The 18,670-nt window shown below is 37.8% G+C and overlaps 1 protein-coding gene across 9 annotated transcripts in view; it reads right to left on the bottom strand.

Annotated features, from left to right (window-relative positions):
• The window catches only part of LOC106082695 (potassium voltage-gated channel protein Shaker), a 694,624-nt gene that overhangs the window by 337,391 nt on the left and 338,563 nt on the right, over nucleotides 1-18,670 (bottom strand). The window contains exon 1 of one of the 9 annotated variants that reach the window (XM_059366522.1): nucleotides 6,213-7,035. The exons of 6 other annotated variants lie outside the window; for them this stretch is intronic. In XM_059366522.1, coding sequence (XP_059222505.1) covers nucleotides 6,213-6,385 — 173 coding nt within the window. In that variant the 5' untranslated portion in view covers nucleotides 6,386-7,035. Of the gene's footprint in view, nucleotides 1-6,212; nucleotides 7,039-18,670 lie in introns of those variants that run through there. 2 more of the 9 variants (XM_059366516.1, XM_059366517.1) reach the window with 2 other exon arrangements.

Here is an 18,670-nt window from a genome sequence, read left to right on the forward strand (position 1 = left end):
GTCTTCCTGGCAGAATTGTGGGCCACTACAGTAGCCGCAAGAGAAATTCTGGTAATTCTAGTTACCGCCCGTAAAACACAGAATTTTTGTGGACGGCACTCAAGGCTTTGGGTACTAGGACTTTGAGGTCGAGTTGAGTGGCAGATTGTTTGGTATCCCTCGATAAGCTCCGAGCCCACGATGTGGCGCTGGCATTGGTTCTCGGACATGAAGGAAGTCCAGGAAACGAGGTTGCGGACGAATGCGCCAGAAGGGGTTCATCTGCGTCTGGCGAATCAATCACCAGTCTTGCCTACTTGTCATTTGCAGCAGATGAGATGTGATGTTCAGAGCGGCGTCGGTGGCAATAGGTGCTCGGCGGATGGTTGCCGGGCTTCTAGGGAGCTCAGGCCTTTCATCGACCGAAGTAGGAAGAAGGAGTTACTGGCGTTCGATAGGAGGTCACTTAGTACCTTAAGAGGGGTCATAACGGGACATAGGCCGCATGGCGGCGAGCATTGGAATACTGCGTAATGACTTCTGCAGGAGTTGTCTTGATGAGCATGAGAAGGAAACTATCAAGCACTTGCTCTGTTCATGTCTGGGTCTGCAGGAAGGCATGGGAAGGCGATTCCTTTACGATTTGGTGATCTTGCGAACATACCTCTGGAATGCCTTTTGAGATGTGTAGACTGGTAGCGATGGTTCCGACGAAGGGTGCCATAAGAATCAGTGAAGGCACATGAGTGCTTCCGTCAGGTGATAGGATTTTCACTCCCCGTTCAGATCCTCTATTCCTTCTTTTTTTATTCGTGTATAACCTCTGAGTATAGATCGAGGTCACACATATTCTTTCTCTTCTTGTTCTTTGTAGGTTATCACAATAGGCCAAACTGGGCTACGAGTAAACTCACCTATGGTGAGCAATCCGTTCAATGTAACCTAACCTACTCATACAAATACATATTTGCCCAAGAACATTCCACTAAGGAACAGGGGCAAACTTCTCACATGTCGAAGAGTGCTGTCCAATTCAACTTTAAGCTCAATGATAAGGAGACTCAATGAGACTCAAGCCGAGTCCGAATGGCATGCCGCAGTGCGACACCTCTTTGGAGAGAAGTTTTGCATGGCATAGTACCTCACAAATGTTGCCAGCATTCGGAGGGGAAAACCACCGCTAAATTTTTTTTTCTGATGGTCTCACCAGGATTCCAAACCCATGCGTTCAGGGTCATATGCAGACATGCTAACCTCTTCGCTACGTTGGCCTCCATACATACAAATGCAAACTTGCCCTTGTTCCGCTAAAGAACAGGGCAAACTTCTCACATGTCTATGAGTGCTGTCCAATTCAAGTTTAAGCTCCTTTTGATAGCCGAATTCAAACAGCGTGCCGAAGTGAGAGACCTCTATGGGAAAAAGTTTTTACATGGCCGGCATACCAATAGTGGTATAGTGCCTTACAAATGTGGCCAACATTACGAGGGGGAAACTCCCGCGGATAATATTTTTCCGATGTTCTCGCCAGGATTCAAACCCAGGCTTTCAGCGCCACAGGACATGCTAACCTCTACGCTACGGACCTACCTACTCATACACTGATTTTATTTTGACTAGGCGGCATATATTTCTTACCGTCCTCAGGGATGGGCTAGTGGTATCGCCGCCACTATTACACCATTTGAAAGTAATGTTTCTTTAATAGCCTATACTCGTTCAATTCCCACTGGAGTAACCGTGGAGGCAAGATGTTTTGATCGTCTAACATCGAATCCAACGCCATGCTCATGTCTGGTTTCATGGCAGCTGTTATGCAACGCTTCGCATTTTGGTGTTATGGTTATGGCTATCAATCTTTTGAACTGTCTTTTAGACGGCAATACAGCTGTAATGCAACGCTTCGCATTTCGGTGTTATGATGATACCTATCAATCTTTCGAACTTTCTTTTAGACGGCAATGCCGCCATTATACTTTCGTGGAACATCCGTCCATGCGTATAATATAGCTTCAATATACTCTCATCATTAAATTATGGCTCTTAAATTTTTTGCTGTGTTCATCAACTTTAGAGTGGTCTGTTTTTTCATTTCCTTGTTTTTATATTCTCCATCAAAATTTTGGGAATATACCAATTTCTTCATTCTGTTTGTAACTCAAGGGAATATTGATCCGAGACATGAGATTGTAAGTCGATCTAGTTATGCCCAATCGTCAGTCTATGTATCCGCCTGTCTGATTGTCTGTCCGTGTGTCTGTCTATTTGTATGTCTGTCCGCCTGCCTATTAGCCTATCTGTCCGTTTGTATTTCTGTACGTTAAATCACCTTATGCTCAAATGTAGCTCCAATATAATCCGATATCCTGAAGATCATAAAGGACATACTTTGACTGACATCAAATACGACTTCCAACAACTCAGCCATTTGTGTTCTAAATCGGTACATAACCAAATATAACTCTCATATAAATCGATTCTCCGATCCCCCGAATTGACTTTTTGAGCATCTAGAGGGCGCAGTTCTAAGCCAGCTTTGCAGAAATTTTGTACTGTACACAGTACAGTACTGTACTGTACACAGTACAGTACTGTACTGTACACAATACAGTCCTGTACTGTACTTCCAAAAACTCTGTTAAGTATGATCTAAATCTGTTTTCAACCTAAATCTGCTTTCAACCTCATAGAAATTGATCACCAGATTTGACTACTTGAGTCCCGATTGGGATCAAATACTCCTCATAGTGTTTTGTTAAAGCTAATCAGAACCGGTAGGGTAGGTTAACCCAATTTTTTGCATTCCTAGATAAAATTTTCCAACTTTAAATTAATTCTTAGTTTCCTAACCACTGTTCAATCAAATTCTTCAACTTTTTCTTACATCCTTCTCATCTATTTTGAAGGAAATCAACAAGAAGTCAGGTCAGTAGTGACCAAATCAGCCAAATGGTGTACCTCTGACTGTTGAAGAAAAGTTTTTTCTATGATGTGGGCGTTTGATTCAAGCCCCTTTCATTTTGAGCCTTGGTATTGTCAGCCAGCAGCTCACACTCTGCCAAAGGTTTGGCGCTGCTATGGTGCGATTTGGTTGACGTCGGTTGTTTCCTCATAGTTTAGCTGCACGAAACACGTCGTTGACAATTCATTTTAATTGTAACTTTAACAAATGTTATGGCATTGAGGCACGTGATGTTGTCGTTGTATTAGTTTGTCGTCGCCAGTCTTTTAAGGGACCACCGAGTTCTGGACAAAGAGAGGGAGGTAGAGATAGCACGATTTTAGCTAACTCACTGCCCCCAATTTTTTGGTTGAGACAACGCCTTTATTTCATTTATCAAATGTCTATGGCGATTTGTTTGTTTTTGTCGATGATAGTTCTTTTCGATATTTTAAATGGTCTAGGACTACTGATAAGGTAAAATGAAATGTTTGCCTTAAATGATTTGTTATAAAATTTTATTAAATGTTTTATTTACTTGGGAGAGTCTAGGAAAGTTCATACTTAGTTTCCAATTATGAGATGTATAAAAAATGTTGATGGTTGGGCAAAATTTCTTGAAATTTTTGCCTTGATAAAAGCCCGAAGGATGGGGGTATATGCATTTTGTCATTCCGTTTACAACACATCGAAATATCCATTTCCGACCCTATAAAGTACATACATATCCTTGATCAGCGTAAAAATCTAAGATCATATGGCCATGTCCGTCCGTCTGTCTGTTGAAATCACTCTACAGTCTATAAAAATAGAGATAATGAGCTGAAACTTTGCGCAGATTCTTTTTTGTCCAGAAACAGGTTAACTTCAAAGATGGGCTATATCGGACTATATCTTGATATAGCCCCCATATAGACCGATCCGCCGATTTAGGGTCTTAGGCCCATAAAAGCCACATTTATTATCCGATTTTCTGAAATTTCGAACAGTGAGTTGTGTTAGGCCCTTCGACATGCTTCGTCAATTTGGCCCAGATCGATCCAGATTTGAATATAGCTGCCATATAGACCGATCTCTCGATTTAAGGCTTTGGGCCAATAAAAAATGCATTTATAATCCGATTTTGCCAGAATTTGGGGCAGTGAGTTGTGTTAGGCCCATCGACCCTATTCTTCAATTTGGCCCAGATTGGTTCAGATTTTGATATAGCTGCCATATAGACCGATCTCTCGATTTAAGGCTTTGGGCCCATAAAAGGCGTATTTATTGTCCGATGTCGCTGAAATTTGGGACAGTGAGTTAGATTAAGCCCCTCGACATATTTCTGCAATTTGGCACAGATCGGTCCAGATTTGGATATAGCTGCCATATAGACCGATCTCTCGATTTAAGGTTTTGAGCCCATAAAAGACGCATTCATTGTCCAATGTCGCCGAAATTTGGGACAGTAAGTTTTGTTAGGACCTTCGACGTCCTTCTCCAATTTGTCCCAGATCAGTCCAGATTTGAAAATAGCTTCCATATAGACCGATCCGCCGATTTTGGGTCTTAGGCCCATAAAAGGCGCATTTATTGTCCGATGTCGCCGAAATCTGGGAGAGTGAGTTGTGTTAGGCTCTTCAACATCTTCCTTCAATTTGGCCTAGCTCGATCAAAATTTGGATATAGCTGCCATATAGACCGATCTCTTGATATAAGGTTTCTGGCTCATAAAAGGCGAATTTATTGTTCGATGTCGCTAAAAATTTGGGACAGTGAGTTAGATTAAGCCCCTTGACATATTTCTGCAATTTGGCACAGCTCGGTCCAGATTTGGATATAGCTGCTATATAGACCGATCTCTCGATTTAAGGTTTTGAGCCCATAAAAGGCACATTTTTTGTCCTAAGTCGCCGAAATTTGGGACAGTAAGTTTTGTTAGGACTTTCGACATCCTTCTTCAATTTTTTTTTTTTATTTCAACTTGTTTTACTCTTTAATTTCTGTTGCAAGTACTTATTCCCTTTGTATTGCTTTATAATGATTTCTGCATTTGCTCCTTTGCTTAAATATTCTTCTGCTGTATGTGAAATATCTTCAACTTTTTATTTGTAAATTAAAAGGAATCAAAAATGTTTCCTTCATCTTCCGATTGAAGAATATCGAAAAGAGAGAAAAATATATTTATTTGGGTCATATGCATTGTACAAGCCAGCTTAACTGTCAGTCACCAGGAGTTTCCTTTGAATAGGGTTTTTTGCCTTCACTCAGCATGTTTGAAATTTTCTGCTGTCATGGAATGACTGCTTTGTGTTTGCCCTGTACTCCTCAATCAATTATCCTTAATTGTGAGAGTGGGAAATTCACCGAAAAGGGTAAGGAAAAATTGAAAAGGAATGTTAATGTAAAAGGCACTGTCAATTAGTTTTGATGACTCTCTTTTGCAATGACATAAAGACAGGTCGCAATTAAAAAAACATCTTCTTACGAGAAATGTCATTTTAAGCTGATGTTGCTGGTTTGCTTTAATAAATACTTAAACATACTCCATAATTAAAAAAAAAACAGATTGACAAAAAGTCTATAATTGCAAAAGTATTTTTGTAGATATAAAGATGATTGAGGATATACAATCGATAACTTAAAATACCTACCAAAAAGAAGTAACGACCTTTATCTTAATTTGAAAAGAAAGACTATGACAGGCGGACTTAGGATATATCTGAGAGGACTCTCACAATGCGTAACTGTCACAGCAATGGTGCAGGATACAGTTCATGTTTCACTGATAACTGTCCTATAAAATGGATTCTATGGAAATCATACAATTGAAAAAAATTAACCTGACTCACAAAGAGGCCACCGTAGCGCAGATGGTAACATGTTCGAATGCTGGCGAGATCATCAGAAAAAAATTTTCAGCGGTGCTTCCATGGTGGAGGGTATACAAGATTCGACCCGGCCGAACTTACTACCCTTTTACTTGTTTTTCTGATGTTCTCGCTAGGATTCGCACCTAGACGTTGAGCGTCATAGGCGTGTCTAATAGTGGTCTGAGTGTAGCAGGGTACTCAAATTCTCGCTAGAACCTACATTACTCAGAGATTATGATTACGAGCCACTGTGAATGGTGTTCTTACATGGTTTTACTCAACGCATTGCAATTGGTTTATAAAATTTTCTTTGCTTATTTTCAAGGTTTATTTAACTGAAAAAGAATACAAAATGTTTGCAGTGTCTTCTTAAACGATAAAAACAATTTTTGATATCAATTCAAACCCCTACAAAAAAAATGATTAAAACAATACATCACCCTTCAAATGATGGCCTTGCCATCAACTGCTCCCGCTGCAGTTTGCGATCGGCCAATTTTTTCTGCTCCTCCTTTTGTTCGCGCTGCTCTTGTTGATGCGCCTGCTGCTGTTGTTGTTTTTTGCGATGTTGGCGATCTTCGCCCAGACCATAAAGACCGGCCACAGCAGCCATGATGAAAAGTTCTCTTATTAAGTTACACAGTCAATTACAATAACAACAAACTGAATTTAGCTTAGCTAAATTTTCCCTCTTTGGGGGAAGTGGGGAAACTTAGAATAAAAAGAACCCAAAACCAAAGAAAAAAATGCACACAAAGATCACAGCTCGATCGAACGCTTACAGCCCCTATGAGATAATTTCTTTGCTATAGAAGGGCTATTTCTAAGAAACACGACCGTTACACAACGAAAGAGCGCCCGTGCGCTCTTACGCATGCACCAAGCACACGCTCACGCACAAACAGCAACACTCAAGTCTTAAAAGCAGCGACGACATTCGGGCTAGACATTACGACAAAGCAATGTCGTAGTATGTGTGTGTGTGAGTATTTTTTCAAGTTTTGTTGTTGTCTAAAGCATTTTTCTAAGGCAGTTTGAACCTAAAAGATTTTTGTAGCATACTTTCTGGCTTATCACACTATAGCACCCACACTAAAACACTCAATGTATGTAAGATCATTGTGCTGGAGAGTTAAGAGCTAGGTTTTTGGAGCATAAATTTTAACTATTAGTTTTAAATAACATTGTTTGGTTATTCATTACTTTAAAATTGATTTTTCTTGGGTATTTTTTTTTTTTTAATTTTGTTTCATGGGTCCTAGGGTTATAAGGATTTATTTTTATGTTTATAGTTTCTGTGACATTATTGAAGTTTTTTACGTTTCATTTTTGGTGCTGGCTATCTGTTTTTGGTTCTTTCACGACATTGTTTAATTATTAAAATGCAATTTTCCTTTTTCTTTGCTATTGTCTTATTCTTTTTTGTTTTACTGCTTTAGTTTTCTTCTGCTGTTGTAGTTTTGACACGGAACCAGGTTTTACTTTAATTTTCTTTCTTTTTTTGCTTTGCTTTTCATTTCGCCTGCCTTCTCTCGTGCCTTGTTTTTAACTTTGACACAATCTGCTGCAAGTGGTAAAAAGTAGAAAAGTATTAATGATGTAAGGCAACTTTTTCTTGCCAGCCAACATTCTTTGAGCTGTCGCTGGTTAAAAGAAAAATGGTGTACGAGTATATCTGTGTTGTTATCCGGCTTTCAGTTGATGACGCTTTATTATTTTCTTTTTCTTTTAAACAGCTATCAGGAGTTAAAAAAAAACGTATGTGAAACTTCATAGGTTGTTAAAGTTGTAATTTAAGTTCTATGTGGCCCATCATCATTGTCATTAGCACCATAGTCATTATCAAGAGTTTTGTCATTGTTATAGTCCTCATAGTCATCCAAGTCTTAGTCTTTCATAAAATATTTTAATATGCCAGACATGGGCATATAACAGAAAATGCATTTGTACACCTATACACATTGGGTAAACTTGAATATGCCTTCAAGATTTTTTAAAAGTTAAATGAAAATTGGGGTGAGTTCATGAAATTGGAAATAAGGAACAAAATATTGGTGCATATTTTTGCTATTAAAAAAAAACTATTAAACCGTATATTTTCTCCACTCACAAAATTTAATGAAATATTCTCTGAAAATCAACATTCAGCCAAATTTGTCCTAAAGGACAAATTTCTATATAATTTTTATTCATAAAAAAACTTGCAAAATATTTTTACAAATATTGGTTGTGTAACCGCCTAATGCGATGATGTGGTGGGGTTCCGTATGGCTCAGTCGCAGCATATTTATCCAGGGGGTTCTCAACCCTGCCACCATCAGACATAGGGGTCAAACAATAAATTTTATGGAAATGAAGGAATACATAAACACACAAAAAAAAAAAAAAATGATAATACACTACACGGCCATGGTTCGCAAACATGGTGTTTCTTGTTCCCAAAAGTACTCCAAATTAATTTTTTTCTACAAACAAACCTTAAATCACATCTTCTTTAAACATTTTGCTTAAGAAACATTTTAACTTAAATTTTCTGTAAGGGCAAAATTTCATTAAAATTTTATCTGAGAAAAAACTGAAATATTATTTTTTCTCTAAGCTCTAAAAACAAAATTTTAATTAAATCCTTTTTTAAAATTCTCGAGAAACAAAATGTGGTTGAAGTTTTTTTTTTTAAGAAAAAAAGTCATGTACAACTTCTGCGAAAAATTATGATAAAATATCTTCTAAAACAAAGTCAATCAAATTTCTATACGTAAGAAAATTTTCAACCACATTTTCTTCTAAAGGGTGATTTTTTTGAGGTTAGGATTTTCATGCATTAGTATTTGACAGATCACGTGGGATTTCAGACATGGTGTCAAAGAGAAAGATGCTCAGTATGCTTTGACATTTCATCATGAATAGACTTACTAACGAGCAACGCTTGCAAATCATTGAATTTTACTACCAAAATCAGTGTTCGGTTCGAAATGTGTTCATTCACCGTAACGTTGCGTCCAACAGCATCTTTGAAAAAATACGGTCCAATGATTCCACCAGCGTACAAACCACACTAAACAGTGCATTTTTCGGGATGCATGGGCAGTTCTTGAACGGCTTCTGGTTGCTCTTCACTCCAAATGCGGCAATTTTGCTTATTTACGTAGCCATTCAACCAGAAATGAGCCTCATCGCTGAACAAAATTTGTCAAAATTTGAACACATTTCGAACCGAACACTGATTTTGGTAATAAAATTCAATGATTTGCAAGCGTTGCTCGTTAGTAAGTCTATTCATGATGAAATGTCAAAGCATACTGAGCATCTTTCTCTTTGACACCATGTCTGAAATCCCACGTGATCTGTCAAATACTAATGCATGAAAATCCTAACCTCAAAAAAATCACCCTTTATATAATGTTTGAGGGAAAATTGTTTCAGAGAAAAAATTCTAACGAAATTTGTCTTAAGGCAAAGTTTAAAAAAAAATTCTCCATAGACAAAGTGCTAGTGAAATTAGCTGGAAGAAAAATTTAAATGAATTTTTCTTTAAAGATAAGAAATTAAAAAAAATGCTGATAAGACAAAACTTCCACTAAAAAATCTACAATTCCGTCCGTCTGTCTGTCGAAAGCACGCAAACTTTTGAAGGAGTAGAGCTAGCCGCTTGAAATTTTGCACCAATGCTTCCTATTAGTGTAGGTCGGACGAGATTGTAATTGGGCCAAATCGGTGCATGTTTTGATATAGCTGCCATATAAACCAATCTTGGGTCCTGACTTCTTGAGCCTCTAGAGGGCGCAATTCTAGTCCGATTTGACAGAAATTTCCCACATAGTGTTTTGATATCACTTCCAATAACTGTGCTAAGTATGGTTGAAATCAGTCTACAAACTGATATAGCTGCCATATAAACCGATCTTGGGTCCTGACTTCTTAAGCCTCTAGAGGGCGCAATTCTCGTCCGATTTGATTGAAATTTCCCACATAGTGTTTTGATATCACTTCCAATAACTGTGCTAAGTATGGTTGAAATCAGTCTACAAACTGATATAGCTGCCATATAAACCGATCTTGGGTCTTGACTTCTTGAGCCTCTAGAGGGCGCAATTCTCGTTCGATTTGACAGACATTTTGCACATAGTGTTTTGATATCACTTCCAACCATTGCGCTAAGTATGGTTCAAATCGGTCAATAACCTGATATAGCTGCCATATAAACCGATCTTGTTATTGTTACCGATCTTGGGTCTTGACTTCTTGAGCGTCTAGAGAGCGCAATTCTGATCCGATTTGGCTGAAATTCTGCATGAGATGTTTTGTTATGACTTCCAATAACTGTGCTATGTTTGTAAGCTGCCATATAAACCGATCTGGTATTTTGATTTCTTGAGCCTCTAGAGGGCGCAATTCCCATCCAATTTGACAAAAATTTTCTACAACAGATTCCCCCTTGATACGTGTCTAATATGGTCTGAATCGATCAATAGCTTGATATATAAACCGTTCTCCCGATTTTGCTTCTTGAGCCCCTGCAAGGCTCAATTCTTATCCGAATGAACTCAAATATTGCACAATGACTTCTACAATATTCGGCATTCATTTATGGTCCGAATCGGACTATAACTTGATATAGCTCCAATAGCATAACAGTTTTTATTCAATATTCTTGGTTTGCCTAAAAAGAGATACCGCACATAGAACTCGACAAATGTGATCCATGGTGGAGGGTATATATGATTCGGACCGGCCGAACTTAGCACGCTCTTACTTGTCCGTAATTATTTGTTTTTATTCAATGATATATTTTTTTATTTCATTCAATCTTTTAATTCTGTTTTCCCAAATTCATTTACAAAAATAAACATTTGTTTTAACATTTTGAAAACTTTATCTTACCAATACCACAGAGTAAACTAGGAAACTCCTTGCTCTTCCATTGCCATATCAAGGCGATGTGACTATGAAACATCACCATTTCGCCTGGTATACGCGAAAATAGTGAAATTCAGTGGCGTTTATAGCAATTCTTGGGTTTCATTGTGACAATGTGCTTTTGCCCTACCGCCACAGATGTTGAGTAAGTTCTTATGAACATAAATACCAATACCAACACCAACACTAGCATAAAGACCATTTCTTTTAATGTTAAAACACATGTACATGTATATGTGTATTGCATAGCTTCATTGACTCAAACTATGGTTAAACTGACAGTTATCCCACACCATAATAAACTCAAGCAAAGGATATATACTTTCTCATAAATATACATAAACGCGCGACAATATTTTCATACACAACAAATTATACAAAGAAAAAACTCATTGTCTGTGTACTTTTTTATTGTAAGGCTTCTTTTGAGTATGCTATGACAATAATTCCCGTTGTTATCATCATAGTTGAATTAGTTTTGTTCTGTTGAGAAATGTTCTGAGTGACAGAGAGAAGAAAGAGGCCGGTAGAGAGGGATTGGGAGAGAGAGAGAGCGTTTGTGAGAGGGATATTATCACAATGCAAAGTGAAAGCAAAATAAAAAGCCCAAAGAACAAACAATAAAAACATATCTTGGGGCACTCATTTGACACATAAATTGTCACAGTTATGACATTTCAACCAACTAAAGGAGTAGAAAAAAAAAACACACATTTTTAATATATGAAGCTTGGGTGTACAATTTTTTTTCATGTATCTATAGATAATGCAAATATTTATTGTTGCGGTGCATTGTCATTGAATTTATATCATGATAACAAAGTTGATTAGCATAAGAAACCAATTCAAAGAAGAAGTTTAAAGATCAAGATATAAAATAAAAAAAAGATAATAGTTTTTTTTGGTATATTTAACGTTTTACTAAAGGGTAATTTTTTAAACAGCTCATGCATGTTTGTGTTTTGTTTCACTTTCAAACATCTTCATTTTGGTCTATAATTTAACCAAGAATCGTCTTACAAACTAACTACACATGCAAATGATTGAATTTTATTATCAAAATGAGTGCTCTGTTAAGAAATTTCATTGCAGGCTTCTTCCATTTCACGAGAAAGCTCTTGGGTTGGCTCAATGGGTACGTAAATAAGCAGAATTGGAGTGAAGATCAGCCAGAAGCATTGCTGGAGCTAACAATGCACCCAGAAAAAGTCACAGTTTGGTGCAGTTTATGGGCTGGTGGCATCATTGGCCCTCACTTTTTCAAATATGATGCGAATCGTAACGTAACGGTGAATGGTGAGCGCTATCGTGACTTTTTTTGAATAAAATGCAAGAGCTTGACTTGCTTGACATGTGGTTTCAACAAGACGGTGTATAACAATGGACTTATTGAGAGGCGAGTTCGGTGAACATTTTATTTCACGTTCGGGACCGGCCAATTGGCCGCGTAGATTTGCCATTTAACCCCTTTAGACATCATCCTTAATGATAAAATGAGTAAGAGGTACAAAACTCAAATAGGAAGGAGGTGGAAAAATTAAATATGCTCTTTTAAGAAAAAGGATAGAATGGCATTTTTTGTTGTAAACAAAGAGAATATGAATATTAGTTCGGTTTTTTACACGCTCCGCCATAAGATGGCGAAGTACTTAACTGATCATTCCGTTCGTGCAAATGCAAATTTGCCCATGAGCATTCCATTTAGAAACAAGGACAAACTGTTCTCATATTATTGAGTGCTGTTCGATTCAAGTTTAAGCTCAAATATAAGGGACCTCCTTTCTATAGCCTTTTTATGCCGTAGAGCGACACCTCTTTTAGGGAGAAGTTTTTACATGGCAAAGTACCTCACAAATGTCGCCAGCATTAGGAGGGGATATCCACAGAGGAAATTTCTATACCCTCCACCATAGAATGGGGGTATTATTCGTCATTCTGTTTGTAATACCTCGAAATATGAGTCTGAGACCCCATGAAGTATATATATTCTTGATCGCCATGTAATTGAAGTTGATCTAGCCATGTCCGTCCATCCGTCCGTCTGTCGAAAGCACGCTAACTTTGGAAGGAGTAAAGCTAGGCGCTTGAAATTTTGCACAAATGATTTTTATTAGTGTAGGTCGGTTGGGTTGCAAAAGGGGCAAAATGGTCCATGTTTGTCATAGTTGCCATATAAACCGATCTTGGGTCTTGACTTCCTGAGCTTCTAGAGGGCGCAATTCTGGTCCGATTTGAGTGAAATTTTGCACGTGGTGTTTTGGTATTACTTCCTAAAACAGGCTTTAGAGTGCGCAATTCTTATCCGATTGGAATGAAGTTTTGCACAACGTGTTTTGTTATGATATCCAATAACTGTGGCAAGTATGGTCCTAATCGGTCCCTAACCTGATATAACTGCCACATAAACCGATCTTGGGTATTGACTTCTTAAGCCTCTAGAGGGCGCAATTCTCGTCCGGTTTGACTGAAATTTGTCACGTGGTGTTTTGCTATCACTTCCAACAACTGTGTTTAGCATGATTCCAATCGATACTTAATCTAGTATAGCTGTCATATAAATCGATCTTGGATATTGACTTCTTGAGCCAATAGAGAGCGCATCCGATTAGGCTGAAATTATGCATGGGGCGTAATGTTATGACTTCCCATAACTATGCTATGTATGGTGCAAATCGGTGCATAGCCTGATATAGCTGATGTGGATCTCGATATTGATAGTTTTTAGGGCCCTTACAATTAATCGTACATATTGGCTGACTTTTGCAATAAGGGGTTTAAAGGAAAGGTATTTGAGATTAGAAAACGAATTTGATATCAAGTTTTGAGGCCAATGGCAATATCGGGTTAAAAAAATGATATTTTAGAGTGGAGCACGATGTTGATATATTTTTGGGGCAAAGTGTTTGGGGGATCAGCCCACTACAAAACACCCCCCCAAAGAGTACAAATTTTGGAGCCAAGTGTTTGAGGATGTTTTATCGCATAAACTCCCCTTAAACCAATGGCCATATGTGGTTTCAATAAATGATATATGAGCGAAGAACAGGATGCTGATATTTTTTCAGGGCCAAGTGTCTAAGGGACCACCTCACCCCCGAAAACACCCCTAAATCGGACATAATGACAATGTCGAGCTGAAATAAAGGCTTTAAGTAATGGAGTATATCTAACACTCAAACGTTAATGACCCTAAACCCTGCGAGGGAATTCATAGACCAGTAAAAATCATATGGGATTCAGATAAAGGCATTTATATTGTTAGACTGTTAGTCAAACGAAATACGTATTTTAGTAGCATGGTATTTCACTAAAGGCTCTTTAATTGACGAAAATAAATATTCAAAGGATAATTTTGCTCCATTTAAAGTAAAAGAAGGCGCAGCGAAGCGGGCGTGGTTCAGCCAGTAGCTCTGTGTAAACCAATCTCACGATTAAACTTTTTGAGAAGTTTCCAAATCTTTTGCTGTGACCAATAAAATCCATGTTTGCCTTACATGTTTTAATCTTGGCTCTTCTTTTTGGTTGGTTGTCTATTGAAGCAGCTGCGAGAATACATTTAAAATTTGTTGTTGTGGTAATAACTTTTCATAACAATGTCCCACGATTGACCCTACATGTTGTACGTAGTATAGTTTTAATCTTCCCCAAAGGATTAAGTCATGGTATTGGCGATTTACTCTTGCCTTTGGGATAGTAGTGGTAATAAATTGTTGTATTTACTTTTACAATCTTCCAACGAAGGAAGTAGACTAAATGCAGTGTTAGATAAAAGGTTGCTTTTATTGCTGTATCGTAAAACTTTTAGAAATACAAGTTTATGGTATTTCCTTTCGATATGAAGGTATGTGCTTGAGGTCTTATACTATACCTACATGTATAAGAAATTTCTGTAAAAATTTTCTTTTCTTTATTTAAAGCTATTTTTTATTGTCAACACCGATTTTTCGGCTTTCCTTTGCCTTCAGCCATGTTCATGTGTTGTACATAGAGGAAAACGAAATTGAGTGGGTGTAGCATTCAGGGATTTACATTTTCTGTGATATATGCTGTGTTGAGCTGTTTTATTACTTTTTCTTTGCCCAACAACGTTTTGCAATTTCAAAAAGTTAGTTAAGCATAAATATACTTTTATTACTGTTTTTGTTGTTGTTATGATTTTGACAGTTTATTATATTCTAACCGAATTAAAAATAAAGCGCTTTTTAATGCAATTTATTGTGGCAATAATTTTGGTTTTGTGGGTTTGAAGTTTAATTTGCCAAATGGCCAGCGTACATGGTGGCGTATGAAATTTCTGTTTGTGCTTAAATGCAGCATAACGTATACGCATAGGTGGCTGAGTTTTAATGTGTCACTGCTGTGATTTAACTCGAGAGAGAGCGAGATAGAGATATAGAAAGAATTTTTAGCCAAACTTTTGTTAGTTATGGAATAAAATGAATGCGGTTTAGTCAAAATCTACATTGCGGTTCATGTGCTGGCCCATGGAGAGTAAATTGAATATTCTTTGGTGGTTTGTTCATTACAAATAAGCGAGATGTGATGTGAAAAATATTACTTTCAGAAAATTGTGTTTAGTTTAAGGGAATTTAAAAAGAAAGCTTTGGGAAAGTATTACCGCATTTGAAAACCATTAAGGAAAGGCTAAAGACGGGCGCAGCCGACTATGTAATACCCAACACCACCGCGTCTACCTACTACTTTTAATAAATAGAATCCATGTCTTAAACTTGTCAGACTTTAATTTTGTATGCAAATTTTCCCCATGAACATTCCATTAAAGAACAGGGGCAAACTTCTCACATATCAGTGAGTGCAGTCCGCATCAAGTTTAAGCTTAATGATACGGGACCTCTTATTTTATAGCCGAGTCCGAAGGGCGTGCCGCAGTGCGACACCAATTTGGAGAGAAATTGTACATGGCATAGTACCTCACAAATGTTGCAAGCATTAGGAGGTGAAAACCACCGCTGAAAATTGTTTCTGATGGTCTCGCCAGGATACGATCCCAGGCTTTCAGCGTCATAGGCGGACATGCTAACCTCTGCGCTACGGTGGCCTCATTTTAAATTTGTATACTCAGTGGAATATTTGAAACACATAGTGGGACGTCAAAAAAAAAAAAAAAAAAAAAAATACAAAATTTTGTAAAAGTTGGACCAAAACGAAACGCCTCATGCTAAATTTCGTAAAGATCGGATCAAAATTGTGAATATTTAACACTTAAAGGCCACATCTGTCCCCATATTGATAAAATTTCGCACACATGTTGGGAAGTCAAAAAGACCACCTCATACCAAATTTTGTAAAGATGGGGCCAAAATGGTGGCTTCTACAGCTTTAAAAAGGCATATTTAAAGAAAGATATATATTGGGAGATATATGGAGATCTGGACCGATTTTTTTTAAATCAACCTGTGTAAAATTTAATGACATTCGGACAACAAATACTACCCGTGCATTTATAACAAGAATACATGGACTCATAGACGTATGGACGGGCAGGCGTACATAGCATAATCGAATCAAAAAGTGATTCTGATTCGGTCGGTATACTTATCAATGGATCTAGCTTTTCTCGTTCTCAGGGTTGCAAACAAATGCACGAAGTTACAATAACTTGTATCACAGTGGTGGTGTAGAAGTAACAACTGAAAGCGTGCTAAATTCGGCCGGTCCTTATCTTGGGAACCCACCACCATGGACCATGGAAGGCCATAATCTTATTCTTCAAATCAAACATCTGTCAAACCATACCAAACTTCTGTCAAACCTTCTAGGAACCGAACAAGGATGATCGAGGGACCAGTTTACATGGGGGCTATATCATGTTCTTGACCGATTTGGACCGTACCTGACACAGCTGTTGGATGTTATAACAGAACACCATGCACAAAATTTCGGCCAAATCCGACAAAACTTGAGGCCTGTAGGGATTTAAGAACTCAAATGGGAAGATCGGGTTATATGGGAGCGATATCAGGTTCTTGACCAATTTAGACTTTACTAAGCACAGTTGTTGAAAGTCTTCACAGAACACTATGTACAGAATTTCAGCCAAATTGGACAAAAATTGCAGCTTCCAGGGGTTCAAGAACTCAAATGGGAACATCGGGCTATATGGGAGCTACATCAGGTTATAGACCGATTTGAACCGTACTTAGTGAAGTTGTTGGGAGTCATAACAGAATACTATGTGCAAAATTTCAGTCAACTAGGTGAAAAATTGCTGCGTCCAGGGGTTCAAGAAGTCAAATCGGGAGTTCGTTTTATATGGGAGCTACATCAGGTTATAGACCAATTTGAGCCGTACTTGGCACAGTTGTTGGAAGTTTTAACGGAACACTATGTGCAAATTTTCATTCAAATCAGTGAAAAATTGCGGCGTCCAGAGGCTCAAGAATTCAAATGGGGAGATCGGTTTATATGGGAGCTATATGCAAATCTAAACTGATATGGCCCATTTACAATCCCCGACGACCTACATCAATAATAAGTATCTGTGCAAAATTTCAAGCGGCTAGTATTACGCGTTCGACCGCTATCGTGATTTTGACAAACGGACGAACGGACATGGCTAGATCGACTCAGAATGTCGAGACAGTTCAGAATTTATATACTTATTGGGGTCGCAGATCAATATTTCGAGGTGTTACAAATGGAATGACAAGGTTAGTATACTCCCATCCTTTGGTGGTGGGTATAAAAACGGACCTCAAATCGCATGTTTGATGTGTAAAGCTTTATCGGGATAGAAAGTTATTCGATCTACATTAGGATTAGGATTATAGAATGTTGGATAGTTTTACAAAAGTCATCATGCTGCTTATGAAGTCAAATGTTAAAACCGTTTTATAGGGTTATACTAGTCGAACCGCTGCGCATTCTTTAACTCTCAAACATATTATTAGGGTGGGACACTTCGCCCTGAATGCGGATATCGAATTCGTGCCATTGTAGCCTATGACGCTGAACGCGTTCGAATCCTGGCGAGAATATCGAACAAAGCGGTGTTTATCCCTCCTTAATGTTGGCGACACTTGGTACAATGCCATGCATGTTTATTTGAAAAATTTTCCCCAAAGAGGTGTCGCACTGCAGAACGGCGTTTGGATTCAGCAACAAAGAAAAGTCCCTTATCATTGAGCATAAACTTTAATCGGAAAGCACTCATTGATGTATGAGAATTTGTGCCTTCTCGATTCCTGGTGGTAATGTTCTTCCTTAGGGTAATATTCACATTTGGGGAGGGATAACACCTAAGACATTTCGACTCAAATGTGAATATCAAATTCATGCTGTTGTTTTTTAATACATTCTTGGTCATAGAAAATAGAATCCAACAAGTTTTTAACATGAAAGTGGAGATAGTATATATTGTACTTATATTTGGTTAGGTTAATGAACATATCCATTGATTAAGAGTATCCAAAGTTGTTTCCAGCCCAACTTTATGCGTTTTTACTTGTTTAATTTAATCACCCTAAAAGCAGTTCGCTTCATATGAATATTCAATGTGTTATTGATGTGAACTTAAAACGGGGGCACTTAACATGTCTCCAACGTGTATATCTCTCTGTCTATCGGTCTGCCTGAATAAAATTACGTTTTAGGACTTCCCCATAGAGAAGGCTGACAATGTGATGGTATACCTTCTTCACAAATGCATTTGATATGGATGAATTCCGACAGTGTATTTGTGTGCGTGTGTGTGTTAAGAGATATTCCACACAGACAATACGTAGCTTTGTTCAATTTACACTTGAAGGGACATTGTCTTGCCACAAAATAGACACATGACACATGGCATGCATATAGACAACATTTTGGATAATACTATTAATATTGGTAATAAGTTTTTAGAGTTTTTGACAATAGCATTCTCTTGCTATCCTTTGAATAGAAAGCTGTGCATTTAAATGATCTTGAAGTGGAATATGCACAAAAAATCACGGAAAAAATGTTTATTTTAGGTCGATGC

The sequence above is a fragment of the Stomoxys calcitrans genome, chromosome 4 (assembly GCF_963082655.1).
Source record: "Stomoxys calcitrans chromosome 4, idStoCalc2.1, whole genome shotgun sequence".
Classification (NCBI taxonomy): Eukaryota; Metazoa; Arthropoda; class Insecta; order Diptera; family Muscidae; genus Stomoxys; species Stomoxys calcitrans.